Source organism: Haemaphysalis longicornis, unplaced genomic scaffold, assembly GCF_048455015.1.
Source record: "Haemaphysalis longicornis isolate Haplotype H1 unplaced genomic scaffold, Haemaphysalis longicornis Haplotype H1 scaffold_16, whole genome shotgun sequence".
Classification (NCBI taxonomy): domain Eukaryota; kingdom Metazoa; phylum Arthropoda; class Arachnida; order Ixodida; family Ixodidae; genus Haemaphysalis; species Haemaphysalis longicornis.
Window position 1 is genome coordinate 12,035,235 of NW_027526266.1, and position 19,772 is coordinate 12,055,006.

At 47.5% G+C, this 19,772-nt stretch overlaps 1 protein-coding gene and 1 pseudogene across 1 annotated transcript in view; both read right to left on the reverse strand.

Annotated features, from left to right (window-relative positions):
- The window catches only part of LOC144166102 (uncharacterized), a 33,337-nt gene extending 14,998 nt beyond the window's left edge, over positions 1–18,339 (reverse strand). The window contains exons 1-2 of the mRNA XM_077695734.1: positions 18,203–18,339; positions 2,851–2,960 (exon numbers count right to left, since the gene is read on the reverse strand). Coding sequence (XP_077551860.1) covers positions 2,851–2,960; positions 18,203–18,278 — 186 coding nt within the window. The 5' untranslated portion in view covers positions 18,279–18,339. The remainder of the gene's footprint in view (positions 1–2,850; positions 2,961–18,202) is intronic.
- On the reverse strand, positions 3,583–5,226 carry LOC144166182 (uncharacterized; annotated as a pseudogene).
- Positions 18,340–19,772: the final 1,433 nt, after the last annotated feature.

Sequence of the window (19,772 nt, forward strand, 5' to 3'; positions counted from 1 at the left end):
CATATCGGCCTACGTGACGGAAGCTGGTACGAAGAAGTGCTGGTGCTCGAAGTGTGGGCACATTCAAATCCCCGGGAAGATGCGTATAACTTGAGCCTTTGCACTTTCTAGCAATATAAAGTTCGTATTGTACAAACCAATCAAGGTAAGGACGCTATACAGGAAAACAACAAAGTCGCAGATGGTGGGTTATACTATTGGCTTACACAACACTCATTTCTCCCTGGCTTTCTACATGCTACGCACACACTGAACCTGCTCAACTAAAACTATAAGTAGGGTCCATTTCACATTGCAGAGGTACATGACCAGTGAAATTGTATTAATACACCCCGCGCATATGTTGAGTATTTGAGCGTATTTCTTTATTTTACGATTCATCAACGGCAGGGACTATGGCGTAGCGAACAGTAATTAAACCTTCGAAGGACTAGAGGTTTTTACCTAGACAACAAACATGCAGTTATTCGTTTCGTTGATGTACAACATCACTTAATGGCAGCAAATTGGAAGCGTGTAACATTTACAACTTTAGTGTGTAGTGGAGTAGTTACATTTTACGGGGAAATGATTCCCGATGTAATAATAACGCCACTTTTGCGGTCAATGTTCTAAAACCACTTTCGGGAACATTTTGAAAAAGAAACAAAGCCTTCATCCGGTTTGTGCTTAGTATTTGCCATAATGTTGGCTTTACCACTATGGTTTTGCTCCCGCACCGGAGAAGCGCTTGAACTCGCAGTTAAAAAAAGCTTTCCTTTGAAACTTGGTTTATATACAACGTGGCAAAAGGATGCAACGCAGCGTAGAGCAGTATGCACTCACAAAACAAAAATTATCCAGAGAAAAAATACCGGGCTGTGAACTCCCCCTTGCGGTCCCATTATGAACGACACAGTTCTTTGGCATTTTTCTAAAAAAGCGCATTCGCTCATGGACGTTGCTTCAGAGTACATTTTTTTCCGCTCGTCATGGCACAATAATCTTGAGTTCCTATGGCACACAGTTTACAGTTAGGCTTGTGTGCATCTGTTTGGCTTCGCGTTCTAATTATTTTCTTAGTAAACTGAAGCTTTTGTTTTTTCTGCAACATAATGCAAACATATGAAGTTGCAGTGAGTATAATCTTTCAATGTTTCTCGAAACAAGAGGACAGCAAGATTAGTCTGCTCAGGTGTAATAAAATCAAACCTATGCCGCTGTCATGGCCATTGCACAAAAATATTTTTCCACCGCAGAAAGTAAGCTAACCCCGCCCCTCTTCCAATGACATCGCCTGTAGGTCAATGGTGCGTAGGAACAACGTAGAAGCTCCTGGAAATGCGTGTGCCATCTCCTGATCCCCTAAAATCGTCACAGATAGCCCCGATAAAAGCAATGTCAAGATAATGTTTTGCACATGATACCGCACAAATAACCGGTTCTTATGAAGGCTCTGTTAAACAGTGCTTGCGATCTCGAACAATCGAAACACAAAGCAGTCTACACTTGTGCAATTCATATACAGGGTGGTCAAAGTCAAGTCGACAGGTTTTATTTCACCTGCACGCTTAGATGTACGTAAAGACCATCTCTACAGACGGTTATGTGTCTAGGGGGACCCGAAATGAGGTAGTAACTACTGATGTCGGTGAAATATTTAACTAAAATGTAATAATTATCTTTCAGTGGCTGCAGTAAGCAGGCCTGTTTGTATTGAAAAGTTAGACGCAAGTGTGTTCTCAAGCAGTTTCATTTGGCAGAATTCTTCTAGCGCATCCGTACTCTGAGATAAAGTCAATGGTTGGACGGCATACCGTCTGGTCAGGTAGCATACTTCAAAACAAGAAACACAGGTCACTGACCAAGTCAAAAACAACAAATTGACGTTTCGGGAGCGCTACGGCTCCCTTGTTCACAACGAAAACGGCCACTGGAAGACGCCGAATTATATAGCCCCCGGTAATCTTTTAAGAGATTTGGCGTAGTCAGGATTCATGCAGCCGTCCGTCCTGTTGATTGTGTGCGGAGTTGTCTGAATAATCAAGGACTCCAGATTCAGGCGTGCAGAAGTACTCTGAGATATCGAACTGACAAGTTTAATTGCAGTTCGCATGATTACGTATTCAAGACCATGACGACCAGCGCAAAGCTCCTCTATTGACTGGCGTGACTTCTGTGTACGGTGTCTAGTTTGACAACGGGTTGGAGCCATAGCCTAATGTGAAAACTGGCCCTCTTTCAGTGTGGCTGACGTTAACGCAATCTGAAATACTCGGAACAGCAATCGAAACACAACAAAAGGGAGGAGCTTTGAGCCCCGATCTTTACTGTCTAGCATACGTAATTATGCGAACAGCAATTAAATTTTTTATTCCTATATTGCAGAGTAGAGGTCCGACAGAAGAATTCTGTAAAATGAAACTGTCTAGAAACACGATGGCGTCAAACTTTTCAATACAAACATGCCTGCTTACTGCAGCCCCTGAAAAGTTATTAACCATTTTTAGTAAATTAAGCCACTGACCTCAATTATAACCAACTAATTCTGTGTTCCCCTGGGCGGATAATCTCTCTTTAGAGGTGGCATTCACGTAAATATATGCGCCTTAGTTTAAAAAACTTCTCGACCTACTTTTGATCACCCTGTATAGTACGATACTATATACAGTCGCATGTTACCGTGGTACTCGCTCTTGGAGCAAATTTTGTTACTGTGAAAAAAAACTACTTCCGTTTTGCGACCTGCCTCCTTATTCACTCGTAAATAAGCAGCATTCTTTAAAGGTTCCTACAAGCGAGAGCGCAGTTTTATGCGAAGCAGATGGCGCGCCCCACGTGAGAAAACCACAGCTTATGATTGCGTCTCACCTTGTAAGCGAGGTCCGATGGAGGAGCTGGTTTTACAGCATCTAGCATGGGAACGCACTCCCGAACAACGTACTGCGTTGCTCGTCCAAGACTTGTTGCATAGAGTACCGCTAAAATAGAGGAAAAATTGAAAGTGTCAAAGTTGTTACGAGAGAGAGAGAGAGAGAGAGAGAGAGAGAAGACTTTAGTTAGATAACAATGCTGTCGCCGTTAGGCACCAGAGGGAGTGGGGCCCTCTTCACGGGCTCCATATGCTTTACGGGCCTCCAGGCCCCTGGCGATAAGTGGGATCTGCTCCTCCAGGCCGGGGCTGAGCAGCAAAGTCTCCCATCGTTCAAGTGAGGTGTTGTTAGTCGGGGGAGATAAGCGGTTGCGGTGTCAACACCGACTAGATTTCAAGGCCGTAGGGCTGCCGCGGTGACGCCAGAGGGTGGGGGCCCACTTAAGCCGGCGAATGCGCCGGAAAGCCAGTGTTTCGTGCACGTTTTAGCAGAACCAACGGTCCCGCGTTCGCAGTTGCTGCGGTTAAATTATACCGAATAAAGGATTTTGGGAAAAAATCTTACTGAGCATCCTAGCATTGCTCCACGGAGTAACAAAGTACTGCATCCGGATTGTGAAAGTTTTGATGTTCTAGCTTTACCGCTACGGCGATCGAGAGAATCAGACGAAGGATTTCAACATCTTGATTATCAAGTACGATTTATTCTGGGGGAGAAAACCACACCCATTCTACTTTTTACTCAGTGTTTGAAGCTTCCTTTTCTTTGATTTTTCACTGGCGTCAAGAATGTCATCATTCATTCTAGAGCAGAAGTTTTTCAACAAAATGTTCGAACTGCACCACAAAATGTACTTAAGGACAATCTCCTTCGTGTGTACACCATCACATCCATCGAAGTATATCCACAGTGAGTAGATCCACAGTGAGATCTGTCGCCATTTCATGCTGATTGGGAATGGTTAAGAAGTCGTCTCGTCTTGACAATTCCTCAACGACTGCGTAGCTGTGTGCAACGGCGTTGACAGCAAATATTGAGGAATGTACGAGTCCTCCTCGGTCAAGCTCCTTCACAAGGTCATAGTTGGGATCCTCCACGGAGACAGTGACTACCTTGTCAATGGTTAAGATGTCCCTGCACTTCTCGCATTTCAGCTTTCTCAAGGTGGAGTAAACGGAGTATCCTGCCACGTACACCAATACCGGAATGATGTCAGTCATCTTAGACAAGGTGTCTCGCGTGACAACCATATTGTAGTTAGCGCGTGCTGCACCCTCATCTCGGTCAAGGTCTTCCCACTGTTCGTCCCTGTGACTCTCGTGCTGGGAAGGTTTACTGACAGTCGGCAGCGTGCTTTGCAAACGCATCTTGTTTTCGCCCGCGTAGATTTGTCGTATGTACACGTGGTACTGCGAGGCTGCGAGTTGCCTGTATTTCCCAAAGCGGTCTTCCAGACTGTCGGTTTGGATCTGGCCAAACAGGACGTAGAGCATGTCGAGCTCGGTGAGGCAGTACCTAGCAATTTCCACGAGTCTATGAGTTGTTTGGTGGAGAGCAGCGTGAGTTTCCTTGGTCAACTCGCCGCTGTCGTACTGCGCAGTTCGATTCTTCCACTCGTCCAGCCAGTCCAAAAGGTTCTATAGGAAGTCCACTTGCGGGTCATCTAGAGAAGACACCGGGCTTTGGAGCGCATACCTCAGCCTTTTCCCCTTGCATGGTGTCTCGACATTCACAATCCTCCACCGCGTCAGCACAATATCAATGAAAGCCGCGGTTCCCTCAACAAACTGAAGGTTGTGCTTCGATTGAAGGGCTCGCAGGGCGGGAGGGAGTGAGTTGTGGAATATCTGCAGCGCAAGTTTTACATTTTGTTTTCAATGCCCGTCGGAAAGAGCCCTTTCCGAGTCAGCGTGTGAGCATGCCTGAGTAGCTGACCAACCTCAGCGTTGTACACATTTCTGATGGTTTGAAATGATGCCGTCAACATGCGCCGCTCGGTTGTGTGTTCTTAATTCATCTCGGGAAAAAAAAAGCACCGCTGGTCATTACTTTGCTTCAGCCAGTTGTTTCGGATGCACCTAAAAATATGAACTGGGTCTATCACAAAAAAAAATGGCCTTGTAGGATCACACGGATGCTCATAGACAAAGCGAGTCTCCAAAGACGAGCAAGTTGGAGGAGACAGATCAAAATGCTCCATAGCTTTCCTGTTGATTTTGTTGTTGTATGTTATAACGCATACAACTTTGTAGCCAATCTTCTCCAAACTAAAAATGACTTCTTTCAGCACCTCGTGCAGAAACTTTCCGTCTGCAGAGCGGACATGCACTATTTGGGCTACCTCTTTGAATTTAGACGTGAGGCTCTGAATCATAAAAACAAGAGCGCTTTTTGCCGCCTGTGGTGAGTTGTGAGCGATGCCAGTGATGTTTCCACCTTTGTACTCAAAAAAAGGCTTCATGTGGATTTCGTCCACCATTAGCGTAACAACACGTTGGCGATCGTCCAGGTCCGAAATCCTCTTCGCCATGTATCTCAGAAAGGTAGACCGCTGGTGCTCAAGCTGAGGGTTCATTTTGTATGACAAGCATACTGATCGGATAGTTACAGGATGCGGAAGAATGATGTGTCCAGAGCTGCGGATGTACGGGTAAGCGTGAGGCGAAATGGTAAAAAGTAGGCAGGCGAACACCATGACGTCGGGCGAGTAGCGTCTTCGCACCTTTTTCTCGGACAGAAGGTTGAGCAGCTCGATCAAAAACTCGACTGTGTGGACAATGTCCTGTTCTTCCTTTTCACACAGCTTGGCATGCAGCGCACGCACAATTTCTACAGTATCTCTCTCCGAGGTTGTAGCTGTCGAAATCAGGCCGCGGTCCCATTTCTCAATAGCCTCAAGGAATAACTTCTCTCTTCCCTGACGCTACATCGGGAATCCAGTTGTTACATCCGAGCTTCTGAGTGGGAGCCTTCAAATAATGAAAGACTATGCTCTAATCCGGCTTGATCGTGAAGGAATATTTAATGTTCGGGGCATCCTCGTCAACAATGTGCAGCAGGATGAGGCTTTCGTTCGCTTCTATTGCGTGCCAGAAAGCCGACGAATTGCATCTCACGTAGTCCGCCAGGTCTTTGAGCGACTGAATGCTGTCCTCTTCAACTTCATGTTGGAAAGTGTCGGCCGATCGCTGAAGAGCTTTTCGCAGTGCGCTTGACTCCAGGCGCAATCGCTTTGCCTCGGGAGCTTCTCGCGTGCTGCGCTGTGTGGTCAGATACTTGGGGCAGTCGGGTAAGCGTGATGGAATTGCCCCTGGGAGTAGGCGCGCATGCGGCAAGGGGGCAGTGACTGTTTGCCCAGTCGAGTCGTCTGTATACGATGTTTCGGTTGTGATGTCTTCCGGGTGGAAGTGAAGCTCACAGACCTGAGGAAAAACATAGTCTTTGCGTGAGTAACTAAACTCATTTTGTGGCTAGTCCTTTACAACTCTGCTTTAAATTTTAATCGTTAGCAGTACTGCTGAGCTTGTGCCTAGCAAATACCTATTCAAAAATTGTTAATGCCTCTCTAATAACTGCAGCGCTTCTTGCCCTCAATGGAATATGCAAAAAAAAACTGAAGAACTACTCATTCTCGTGTTCTCTTTTGGTAGGAAGCTTTCCCGCAGTATAGCGCGAATCCATTTTTGACGCAACTCTTCATCCATCGGGAATCGGAATATCCGTACTTTGGAACCGTTCTTGTAGTTCCCGCGACAACGAGGCACACAACACTTGTTCGGCATGACTCACTCACGTGTTCACACACACACACACATAGTCGAGGAAGAAAGGCTCTATGCACAAATGCGCAACAAAGTCATAGTGTCGCACACGCGCTGATGCACATATCCACGCTCAGCATGCTGACTTCGTAACTAAACAGTGGCCAAAGCAACGAGGGAACGGACTGTGTGGATCGGAACGTACAACTATCGTAGCAGCAACCACAGCCCGGCGCCGGACGAACTGGCAACTCTTGCACGAACGGACCAGCACCGGATGACGTCTCCGCGTATAGAAGTAGCCCGCTAAATAGTTAAAAAAATTCCTTGCACGATTGAGGTTGTGCACCACTTGTAAACTTTGTGGCAGTTTCTTTACATAAGTCAACACGTTGCACAACTCAACCATAACACGTTGTTTTTTTTTTTAATTTAAAAAGTAGTTCCTGACACAAGTTACTGCGCGAAAAATGCTCTTAGAAGCTTCCCCCAAAAGGTCGCCCCGCCGGCCGCGGCAACCCCGCGTCAGGAATGCGCTGCGCGGCCGCTTAAGATCACTGCAGTCAACACCGACTTCAGCCCCTCTGACCCCTTCCCCTTCCCTCTCAGTCTGGCCTTCTATGAAGAGGGCCTCTACCCCGTGACGTAGGTGCCGTTGTGAACACGTGACATACGGCCTGGTATCTAGTCGATGTTGGCGGTGTGGGAAATGTCGCACTCTCCAATTACGTGGCGGAGCGTGCCGAGTCGTTGGCAGAAAGGGCATTCCTTGTACCGCACGGGGTAAATTTTGTTTTGAAGTACAGGGTGTGAAAGGACCCGGCTTGAATTTGCCGATAGATGCATTGTTCTTGTCGAGCAAGGGAGTGGGGAGAGGGGGGGCGGGAAACGCGCGCTACCCTCCCTGTAGTGGCATAGTATTTCGCGGTAGCAAGTGATGGGTTGTTGTGCAGTTTCCTCGGCCCGGATGGTAGCTTCGCGGGCCTGCTGATGGGCGAACTCATTGCCCTCGACTTCGGAGTGCGCTCGGACACATATAAGCTCAGTTTTCGTATTTGGAGGGTCAGTCTTTCGGAGAATGCGGGTCGCTGTGATAGACACCCACCCTTTTCTGTAGTTCCTGTATGCTGTCTGGAGTCCGTGATGATGGTCTTGTAGCCGGGTTGAGTAATGGCTACCGCTATGGCCACTTCATCGGCCTCTTCGGGGGAGGGCGTGACGAGGGAAGCGCAGCAGATGGGCTTGTCAATTGTCGTGACGGCTATCGTTGCCGATGTATTGCCGATGGGAAGTGAGGCTCTGTGTAGAGGATTCCGTCGTTTTTCTCCAGGAGTTTGGCCAGGGCTTTCACTCTGGCCTTTCGGCGACCTTTGTGTCGATCGGAGTTCATGTTGTTGGGGATTGGTTTACTTTCTGTGATGGTGGTCCAGATAGTGGGTATGCGTCCTTTGTCTTGGTTGTAGGCTACCTGCCATGCGAGTTTGGCTAGTACGGCTCGTCCCGCTGGGGTCTGGCCGAGTCGGATTTGTTGGTTGGAGAGATGGGCCTCTGTTAGTTTGCGGACGGTGTTGTGCTTGGCCATGCCCAGGAGGTTTTCGCTGGAGGAGTGGACGGGGATGCCCAGGGCCAGTTTGGTAGCTTTTCTTATTATTGCATCTAGTTGGTCGATACCTTTTTTGAGGAGTTGGAGTTATGGGGCGGAGTATACTATTGGTGATATTACAAAGGCTTGAACCAGCCGAAGAACGCCTTCCTCCTTGAGTCCCCTTTGACGATTGGTTACTCGCTCAATCATATGGATGGTCTGATCCGATGTCGTTTTGAGTTTGGCGATCGCCGCCCCGGCTTTGCCGTTTTCTTGAATGAGTAAACCTAGGTACCGCACTTGATTTGTAGGTTTGATGTTGGTGCCGTCGACGGTGAGGGTTACAGAAGGTCTTTCGCTCTTTTTTCTGCTTGGCATTATAACGAGGAGTTAAGGTTTTTGGGTAGAGCAGGTGAGACCACATGATTGGGTGTATTCTTGGACCATGTTGGCTGCTTGTTGAAGGGCCTCTTCCATCCATCCGTCCGTCCCGCCTTGGAGGTTCATATTGTGACGTCATCTGCGTTGAGAGCGTGGTCTATTCCTTCTAAAGTGTCGAGGATGACCGGAAGGGAGAGGAGGGCCAGTTTAAAGAGCATGGGCGAAAGGACGGACCATTGTGGCATGCCGCTGCCGCCCAGCTGGATCAGCTGCGACGTTTCCTCTCTGATCTTGATGACTGCTTTGCGGTTTTTAAGGAAGTCTTTGGTGTATTTGAATATTTTCTCGCCGTATCCCGTCTTGTTGAGGTTGCGGAGTATGCTGGCGTGAGTGACGTTGTCAAAGCCCCTTTAAGATCGAGGGCCAGGAAGGCTCTTGGCGTTTGGTTTTTCGCTCTCTTGATGACAAGATCGTGAAGTTGCAGGAGGACGTCGTGGGTGCTAGATGCTCGCGGAAACCATACATGGTTATCGGCATCTGTCCAGTGGAGTCGAAGTGTCGTTGGAGGTGTCTGAGAACCATTCGTTCTACGACCTTTCCCACGCAGGAGGTGAGTGAGATAGGTCGTAGGTTGTCGATGTGTGGTGTTTTTCCCGGTTTGGGTATGAACCGGACCTGGTCTTCTTTCCACTCTTTGAGTAGTACCCCTTGTTTCCAGGCGTTGTTGATGGGGTCTAGGAGCTCTGAGCGGCTCTTTTGGCTGAGGTTGTTGAGTATTCGGTAGGTCATGGTGTCGCTGCCGGGTGCGCTGCCTCGGTTCGATTCGTCAATCGCTGCAATGAGCTCTTGGTCTGAAAACGGCCGGTCAAGGTCTTGGTTCGACGTTTCCTCGTAGTCGGGGAGAGGCGTGTTGCTTTTTTCTCTTTGTAGGTACTTGTTTTTTAGGTCACGGATCAGTTGGTCACTAACCCCCATGCAGTTGTTGAGCGTGCGCGTGAAGTTGCGGTTGCTTGCACTTTTGCCATTTAGTGGATAGATCATATGCCGGAGGAGGTTCCATGTTTTTCTGGTTGATAGGGTTTCTTGTAAGCCGTCACAGAGCTTCATCCACTTGTCCCTGCAGAGTTGGTAGGCATATTCCCTTGCCTGTCTGTTGTGGTTGTGGATGCGCCTGCGGAGCTTCTTATTGTGCCTTTGTCTTTTCAATCGTTTGTTCAGCGCGTGTCGAGCCTCCCATATGTGTGCGAGTTTAGTGTCAACGTACGGGGTTATGACAGTGGTGGCTATCTTTTGGGTATATTTGTCGACCAACTCGAGGTGCTCCTTGGCCCAGGCTTGATATGTCCTTGGCGCCATTTCGGTTGTTGGCTCGGGAGTCTCGTTGTCCGTAGTGATTGCGGAGCCGGTCCTAGTCTGTTATTCGGGCCGGGCCCACCTGTTCTGTGACGTTTGGCCCCCTTCTTGTTAGACTAATGATGTCGTGATCAGACCCGAGGTTTGTGGCTATGTTCTGCCATGCCACGTCCAGGTGCCCTTTTAGCAGGGAGAGGTCCGGGGGGCTGTCCCTGGACGTACTCGTGCCCATGCGCGTGGGGGTGCCCGTTTCGTTGAGGATTGTAATGCCGTGTTGTTCTATTTCTTGAGTGAGTTGTTTGCCTCTCTTGGATTGATAGCGGTATGCCCATTGTGTGTGAGGGGCATTAAAATCTCCTAAGATTATTAATGGTCTCGTCGTCGCCGCTTGTAGGCAGTCATTGAATGTGTTCTCGAAATCGGGATCCTTTTTCGATGGGCGGCAGTAGGTGTTGAAGACAAAAATGTTTTGCTCGCTGCCTATGCTGCGGTTGTGGATTTCGACGAGAACGTGTTCACAACCATGTTGGGGAGTGACGTGTTGTGTCGCAGCAGTATTGCTGCCGACTAAGAGTGCTGTATTCTTTTCAGTGGGGTTTGTGTACGTAATGTACCCGGACAACTTAGGTCTGCTGTTAGTTTCCTCAAGGGCAATGACGGAAGGTTTTGGGCCAAGCTTGCCGATGTGGAGTTGAAGCTCTCCGAGTTTGTTTTTGATTCCTCTGCAGTTTTATTGGTAAATAAGAGTTGTACTCTTTCTTGTTTTGGTTAGTCTGGGTTGGGGGAGGCTCATTGTGGGGAAGGTGCTCAGCTTGGCTGCGTTTGGCTGGGCCCATCGGGGTTCTTTTCTCCTTGTCCGGCGTTAATCCCTACTCTGCCCCGGGCCTGCCGGCGCGTCTCCATGGTCTTTTCAGGCTCCTGGGGGGCTGGCTGGGGGTCCTTTGCTACGGGGCCCCCGTGGGGAGAGGATTTTAGCTGTGCCGACGGGTCCACGCTCGAAGAGGGGTCTTCCGGAGGTTGTTTCTGTTGTTCCCTGGCTGGCTGGTCCTCCTTGCCACCGCTGTCCTTTCCTTCCCGGGATTTGCTGGTTTTCTCTACTGTGGGAGGGGAAGGTTGTTTCTGTTTTTCCCGGGCTGGCTGTTCCTCCTGCCCACTGCTGTCCTCTCCCTCCAGGGCTTCGCTGGTGTCCTCCACTGCGGGAGGTGGTGGAGAAGGAGGAGGTGGTCCGGGCGGGCTGGGGGGGTTAGATGACCCTGCAGCTGAGGCGATTTCCTCCGATTCCGTAGGGTTCATCATGGCTGCCATGTCGTCCGCGTCCATAAATTCCACCAGCTGGGGCCGCGCGGGCGCTCGCTGCTTCGCCCTGGACACGTATGACATCGTGCACTCGGCCTGGTCATGACTGACGCAGTGGTACCCGCGGCAGTAGGCCGTTCTGAAGCTCTTGTGGTAGTACCCGGTGTTGTAGCACCGCAGGCACAGTGCCGGACGGCGGGCCATCTCGATGAGTATTGGGCATCCTTGAACTGTGGCCTGGTGGGAAACGCCTTCAAGTGCTGTTGGGCTTTTCGGGATTTTCTGTAGGCCGCTTGAAATAGTAGCAGTGCTACATGAGTGGGCCCCAATACTGGTGCACACGCGCACGTTTAGTGACCTAAGAACAGAACCGGCGAAGTCGCTGATCCTAAACCACAAAAAGATTGATTCTAATGTACCCAGTGTACAGAACTGTGTAGCGATCAAACCGGTATTCTTGCAGCATATTGTTATGTGTCACCTCGAACCCCAGTTTTTATTACATTTGTGTACCCTGCCATTGCCGCAGTTTATGAATTGTTGAGGCGTTTCTTTTTTCGGTACAGAAAAGCGATTTCCATATTGCTCTCCGTCTACCATTCTTTGTTTTACGCAGATGAATAATTTGGCACCCGCCGCAGTGCCTGAGTGGCTACGGCGTTGTGCTGCTGAGCTCAAGGACGCGGATTCAATTCCCGGCCGCGGCTTCCGCTGTTCTGATGGAGGCAGAAAGTGAAAACGCCCGTGTGATCGAGATTTCGGCGGCACGTTAAATATCCCCAGGTTGTAAAAATAATTCCGGAGCCGTCTGCTACGGCGCGAATCATCGCCTGTGTAGCGTCGACACTTTAAACCTCACAATCAACCAATAAAAATGTCGGCGTATATCTGTTTGCTTGGCTACAAATATGAGAGAAAGGTGAGTCTTCCGCCTCCCTGGCACACGTACCATCCCATCATCTCTCCGCTTCCCACCCCTCGCTCTTTCTCCGTTTTTGCTCCTCTTCCCCTGATGAGGGCAATAAAGTGTTGGTCAATTCAATTACATTTTGAAGTGCCCGCGCGGCTCGTGCACCGCCTGTCACGACACTGCGTGTCATTTCCTTGATCTTTTAAGGCAAATGCCCTAAAGGCCTCTCGGGCAATATAGCACGCGCCGAGATTCAGTCACAAGAACGGCTCCTTCGGAAGCCTTTCCCACCGCGAAGTGTTCTACATGCACGAGGCGTTCCACAGCGTGAGGCTGAGCTCGCCAATTGCGAGAAGTCACAATCCACTCCAGTACGCCAAATATATAGAAACAGCTGAAGAACGTCGATGAAGGAGGGAAGAAAGAAGCAGGTAAGTTCATCTTTGTCGTCAACTCCCCACTTATCAACATAAACCAGCAGCAGCGTACGAGTAACAGAAAGGGTCACAAGCGTCATGCTGGACACTCATGCTGTCGCAATCACAACCCTTAAGATGGGCTTCTGTGTTCTCGGACGTATTTTTTTTTGTTTAGAGGACAGCACCATCTGTGATCTGTGTGTGTTTGCTTTTATCCCGCTTCCTTTGGGCAGCAGAGGAGGTGAGCGGGGGAGCGGCTGGCGAGGGGGCCGGCCGGGAAAGATCATAGTTATGCGTGTTTGATTCGTATTCATAAAAATGCCTGTGTGACGTTCGGTGCCAATGAAGCTGGTAGTCTTCGCCAATAAGATTGAGCTACAGAACATTTCTTGTTACGTGTCGTGTTTATCGACGTTTTTACTACTACTCACTGTTCTGAAGAATCCCCACTAACACCAAAAACTTTAACAGTGGCAAGAAAGGCACACGCAAGTTCATTTGAACCGATGTATGTGACAATGAAACTTTCGCGCTGCGTTCATTCCTATGTTTGGGATCGCTAATATTTTTTGAAGACATGGACAACTTCACCTCAATAAATAAAATTACATAGTACCTACAAAATATTCTCAGGATGCTTAAGCCTTCTCAGGGGCTTTTTGTGTGCGCAATGTATTTGGAGCCCAAGGACAACACAGGGCTAAGAGCACCATTTTGAAGGCGATAGGTAAAACATACAGGAAGGTCACGTAAAATAAATATGGTGCAATGAATTGGATGTGGTTATGAGGGCTTCGTGGGTGCATAAAAACCTGTTTGAGACAAAGTCCGGGTCCTACGTTTCAATGAATTGATGATGCTGCATTGTTTATGCGAATTTTTGTAGTTTTGCTTTCTCCGTCCTTTGGCGTGATTTAATTGAACAGGGTCCTTCACTGCAACTTGTTGTTTGCGTTTGATTTTTGGTTTGATTTTTTGCTTCTTATTCTTTGATTTTGGGCGCGACCCAGGCGGCACAGAAAGTGTGCCCCAAGACCGGCCCGTCTATGGCCGCTTTCTGGCATGTCCGGCCAGCATCCAGGTTCTGGCAGCCACTGATCATGCGTTGAACGGCCAACATTCGGCAACCAGCGCTTCGGTATTTTTCCGTCCGCCCGTGTCCGGACGCACAACGGCAGCTAACCGGCTGCCAGATATTCAGTTCTCTTACGGCTGCCGATGTTGAGAAAGAGGACGGCCGAAGTACGGCCTTAGGGCATCCTTTTTTTCTTCAGGAAGCGGTAATCGGCCGAAGCATGGCAAGCGACCGGCCACAGAATATGCGTATTCGTGCGGCAGTTGGTGTTCGAAAGGAGGCCGGCCGGAGCGCGGTTGCCGTGCATTCGTTGTTTCACCGGTGAACCGCGCGTCCGCCGGTACAATATTCGTTTTCTTCGGGCAACCAGTGTTATGAAGGATACCGGCCGACGTACGGCCCCAGAATATACGTTTTTCATTCGGTTAGCTGTCCTCGGCCGAATTACGGCAAGCGAATGGCCAGAGAATATTTGGCAACCGGTGCTCAAGAGGAGACCGGCCTACGTAAGGTATCTGGTTATACGCCATTTTTTCGGCAAACGGCATACAGCCGAACAACGGCACGCGCCTGGGCGCCGAGAATTCATGCACAGACGTGTTTGGAAGGAGACCGACCGGTTTTTTCTGGGGGTAGAAAAAGCCGTTAGGGAGCCGAACGACGGGGACGCGTTTTTCATCCCCTCCGTGTTTCTACGTTTTAAATGAACGAACATCGTTTGTCAAACAGTAATGAGTGTTCTCGGTGAACGGGCAAGGTGCAAGGACACACTGGACATTAGCAGGGAACCTTTTAGGCCATCGAAATGTCGTTTATTGCCACAAGAAGACTGTGCCACACCGACGGGTGAGCTAAGCCTCGCCAGTCATCGCCGCTACCACGCCTCTGCCGCCGGCTTCGTCGACGCATCAGCTCGAGGCTATTCGCCCCCTCAAGAAATGGAGAGCATGGGAGACATAGACCCGGCAGAGATGTCCGATCCGAGATGGAGATGGTTCACCAAAATAACTGGCCTTCAAGGGCGTCGAACAAGCGGTCACCACGCAGGAGCTAAACCGCCACCATGTCAAGGACTCCCCACCAAAGAAAGGCAAGTGCGAGCAAAAGCGCAAGTTATTCTGCTTACAATTAAACTGCGACAAGCAATGTTGCACTATGTTGTTGGTGATATACGTAGAAGAGACTCGCTCGTGCATTGGTAGGATCAACTTCATGCCCTGCACTATGTTACTTCATGATATTTTACGACTGCCTATTTAGAAAAAAAATTATTTTAAATTTGCGATAACAACTGAGCCTTGTCACTGACGAAGCCTAGCTGTTAATTTAGTTCCGATGTTTGAAGGTGAGCTTAGCTACTCTTGGGAACCTCCGTGAACCTCCATCTAACTGAAAAGAACAACCGTATTTCACTCATGTGCGCTCAATCTTAGAGTACGCATGTGTTTTCGTGGATCCCTACACCAAAGAGGTGGTTGATACGCTCGAAAACATACAGAATATGTCAGTGCGATTCGTATTAGGTAATTGGCACGCTCAACTTAGCATGCGAGAAAGTAAAAGTAAACTGAAATGGCAGGACGTGAAAGATCACAGACGAAACCACAGGTTTAACTTTTTTCGTAATATCTATCATTCGAAAACTGTTGTAGAAGGGGAGAAGTATGTCCAAGCGCCATTCTACATATCGCAAAGTGGGACCGCTAGCTTAAAGCAAATTATTAACTTTCCTTTAAAGGTGACGCCTTGCGCGATTCATTTTATTTTACATCAATACTGCAGTGTAATTATCTTCCACGTATGATTGCAATAACTGTTTATATTGACGATTTTCAGCGCGCTTTGTAGAATTATTTTGTTATTTTGTCTCACATTTATTGCTTAGTGTTATGTATCTCCTTTCTGTAATGCATGCAAAGGCATGCAGGCATCAAAGAAATAAATAAATAAAACAATGAATAAATAAATGAATAAAAATAAATAAATAAACAAATAAATAAATAAATAAAAAACTTCCAGAGGCGCAAGTTTGCCTCCGACGGGTTGAGAACCCAACGCATTCAACCTTGACCAATAAAATATTTATTGCCCTATTCGTTGCAGTATGCAAGGTTTCCTTTATGCATGCTACCATTGCTATGTTATTTGTTTGAAACAAATTATGTAACTCTAATTTTACGCCTTTCCTTGCGTGAACACAGAGGGATACAACTGCAGCCACCTGAAGCAGGGCGTCATTCGCAACGCGTCTAGAATTTTTTGAACGTAGTATGACATTAAAAGAAAATTAAGTTCTTTTGGACTATTAAGTGGTGTGGACGTATACTCATGAAAACAAGTACCTGTTCGCTCGTTCTTAGGATCAGCTTTGCGCAAGATCATCAGAAAAGTTGATCGAGTAGAAAATGTCTTTGGAAGAAAAATGGGCAAAAACTTGACATACTTTTTTGTGAAGGAGTTATATTAAATGCTCCTGAGTGTTTTTTGAGAACCAAAACGCTTCGTAAAGGCATTCACGCCGGTTTTATATACATCAAAATCGGTCAAGCAACTATTATAAAAATAGTTTCTGTAGTCATAGCATAAAAGTGTTCCGGAATATTGCCGTAAAAGAAATTGGCTAAAAGCGGCGAAATTTATCTCTCTGAAATTCAACCCACTAAAGTATGCGCCCTCCGACGCCCCCCCCCCCCCTCACCTTTCCCCGTTTATTACAGGTAAGCCGCCCCACAGAGGATATCAGGACCTGGACAATACATCTATTCAAGCTCTACAAAGAACTGAATATTTTCTGTGTTCGGCAGTAAAAGAGGCACAGCAATTAAAGGAACGACAATTTGTGAGCACTGTTTAATAAATGAATTTTGCTGTCAACTGAGGCTGGTAATTAAGCAAGGCTGCGCTGAAAGCTTGACGGCTGGTGGTTGCGCGCGAGCTCCTTTTGATGTGGCTGCATTGGACCCAAAATGCTGCGTTCGTGCTGATTCTGCACTGCGCGAATTAGTCATCTGCTTGCGCAACATGCAGTGACCGGCCTCAGTACAGTTAACGTACTGTGGCTGAACTCCAATGCCCATAGCACGGCCGCATTTTCGGTAGCTTTAGTCCGGCTGGAGTCCGACGGCCGCATCTCGGCTGTCCTCCGACGGCCGTACTTCGGCCGTACACCGGTGGCTTTCGAATGGCCGGAGCCCTACGGCTGGAATCTGGCCGTATGTCCGTAAGCCGGTCGACTGGCCGACGGACACTGGCCGTTGGACAGCCATCAAAGTACGGCCGTATACGGCCAAAAGGCCCACATTTGGACATGGGCCGAACATGGCTGCCGGAAAACGGCCGGACAGAAAATCACCGGCCAAAGTACACCGGCCTGTTTTAGGCCGAACAGTCCTGTGCTGCCTGGGCGAGTTATCTGAACAATCATACTGGTCACACCTGATGCCTTATCTCCCCTAAAGTCACAGTTCTGGGGGATTGCATCCACCTGCTCTACTCACGTGCCGTTACTTTCACGAGTCACGCAGCACGCACTATCGTCTACATTATACGTTAACAGTTCGAAGTCTTGTGTGTGGGGCACATTTGTCCTTCACAGCTGCTGATTCCAGGCAATCTCTAGAGAAAGTACGTGCCAAAAACACACGAACAAAGTAACAGTGTTTGTCCCACACTTGAGAACATGCGTGCAGATCAGTGTTGTGGTAGGAAAAAAGATCCGAATGGCATTTTAGTCTTAATGCGTACTATGAAGGCCAAAGCATGGCTATAGTTATCGAAACTCATTTATTGCAACATTGTACTTGCATCTCTTCAATTTCGTTCGTTCCTTTTTGGCACGAAATACTTCGGCTGATTTCTTTTCTGCTGCACCGTGTATTCGTTTCTTCAATTGTCCTTTTTGTGAAAATATTGGCCCCTGTACAGTTGTTGGTTTTACGCGATCTTTTCTGTGTTTCGGATTTTGCTCAAAAACCATTCTTTTTTCGTGGTGTGAGGGCAGCGCTAAACACAAATGCTTTTTGAGAATTTTAGAATTTTTTATTTGACATTTTTTTACCCTTTTCACCTGCTTACGTTTTAACTTCCCAAATAGGTATTATTGATACAACACTTTCTTCACCACATTTTAATTATTTTTTACAGGGCGTTACGCAGTTGACGTTCTGGGGCACTCCGAATCAATGCTGACGTTGTAAAACAGCGTCAGCCTAAACCCTAACACAAGACCCTTACCGCATGAGTACGGAAGGAAGTTTGTGAGTTTTGTCCCCATCAATTCTGCACACAATATTCCCGCACCCAACGTAATGTCGTGCTAGATTGCATTTGGGGAGTTCTAAAGGATATTCATTGGTGAACAAAGCTGAATTCGCGATTGTCACAATAACTATTCAGTTTAGCTAATGAGGTACCCCTAAACACCTCAAGTTGAATTACCTACTGTAATACACGCAAAGTGCATAAATATTCTTTACTGATGGAGTACCTACAGTCTAAAACAAGGTGTTACGGTCACTCTTGTGTGCTGTGTTCCTGGCTACGCCCGCTGGTGAAGTACGAGACACATTACCTTTGCGCTTGTCCACTTTGCAGGATAAACTGTGAGATGTAATGCTGATAGCGATAACAACTACCCGTAGAAACATTTTTTACAAACTCAACCAGCTCGCTCCACCAAAGTCCAGTGACTACATTATCACCGAAAAATCCGACACATTTACGTTCTTTACCTCGACAGTGTCCAGCCAACACGCGGGTTGACATATGGACTGTATAAATTCCTACCGTGAAGAGAAGTGAAGCTAAAAAAGGCAGGTGAAGGAACAGCGTGTACATTACTTTCATTTTGTTTTTAATATTCTAATGTTTCAGTGTTGGTGCTTGCAGTTTTGATTTATTCCCCCCGGTTTCCCAGACACGAGAGAACGACCTCGTTCAACATCCCTCCTGTTCTCTCGTATTAGAACGTTTGCTTTTGCCGCAGCTGGGATATTTAAAAGCAGTTCTCCCTCGCCCCAAGGACAAAAACAAGAGGTGTTCCTTTGGAAAGAATTCAAATGGTAATAATCAATGCTCAAAAGCAGGTCACACGAAATGCCCTTGATTTATTCAGTGGAGAGGGCACAAATGTACGCGCTAGCCTTTTACGACCGACACGAATGTATCTGGGCTACTTGGTCCTGGCTTTTAAGTAACTTATTAACGTTGTTCGAATAAACTGGTGTTGGCGAATAGCATCTGGTATCGAATGAAGTGCGACATACTCAGTACCTAGGCAGTACGCTCACATAAGGTATTCGCAAAAGCCGGATTAAGGCAGATTTTGGAGCGAATTCCTAGCCGCTCAAAAAGCAATGTAGAAGCTGTAAGGGCGAATATTTTGCTCTGAGTATGCCCCATAAATGGGCACACATTCATTTGTCAAACTTCATGATTCACCGTAAACAGTCCGTGTATATTTTACAGTGGAGCAGAGGTTGACAGAATTTGTAAAAGCCCGAACTCTGTACATGCACGTCCACTCAGCCCGGTGAAGGGCATGCCGTTTAATATTGCACCTAAGGCGACGTGACCTGCAAACTAGAAAAATAAATTCATTACACGTGTCATTCATAGCCCCATAAAATGTTTTCCTGCGCTTTATGAGTTGATTTCTAGGACAGTGAAATAAAAATGAAACCTTGACATACAAGACGGAAGCCATTAAACCGATACAGCGCTGGTCAGCGAAGAACAAGGTGCATAAATTGAAAACTCAACGGAGTGTTCGTGGCACACAGAAAACAAGTTCAAAATGCTGTGACAAAAGCGATCGTTCCGTTCCAGGGAACCAACTGGCTAAGAAATAATATAGCACCGACTAAGAAAAAGAACTAGACTTGGGTTGATGACGCAGTGCTACAAAATGACAACTAGTGGATCGTCAAAGTAGCAGAATGGCTAGCAGCAGATGGGAGTTTTACACTTTTGTAATATGCCGCATGGCAAAAACACGTAATTAAAAATAGTAATACAGTTAAGTCTTTGGAGAAGTGAAGTTAGAAAATTCGTTGTAAAATATTACAGTCGGGTAGCCTTCATTGTTTTTTATCTCTTAACTATTTAACCTAGCCATGAGTTTTCTGCCAGGCAAGCCAGCT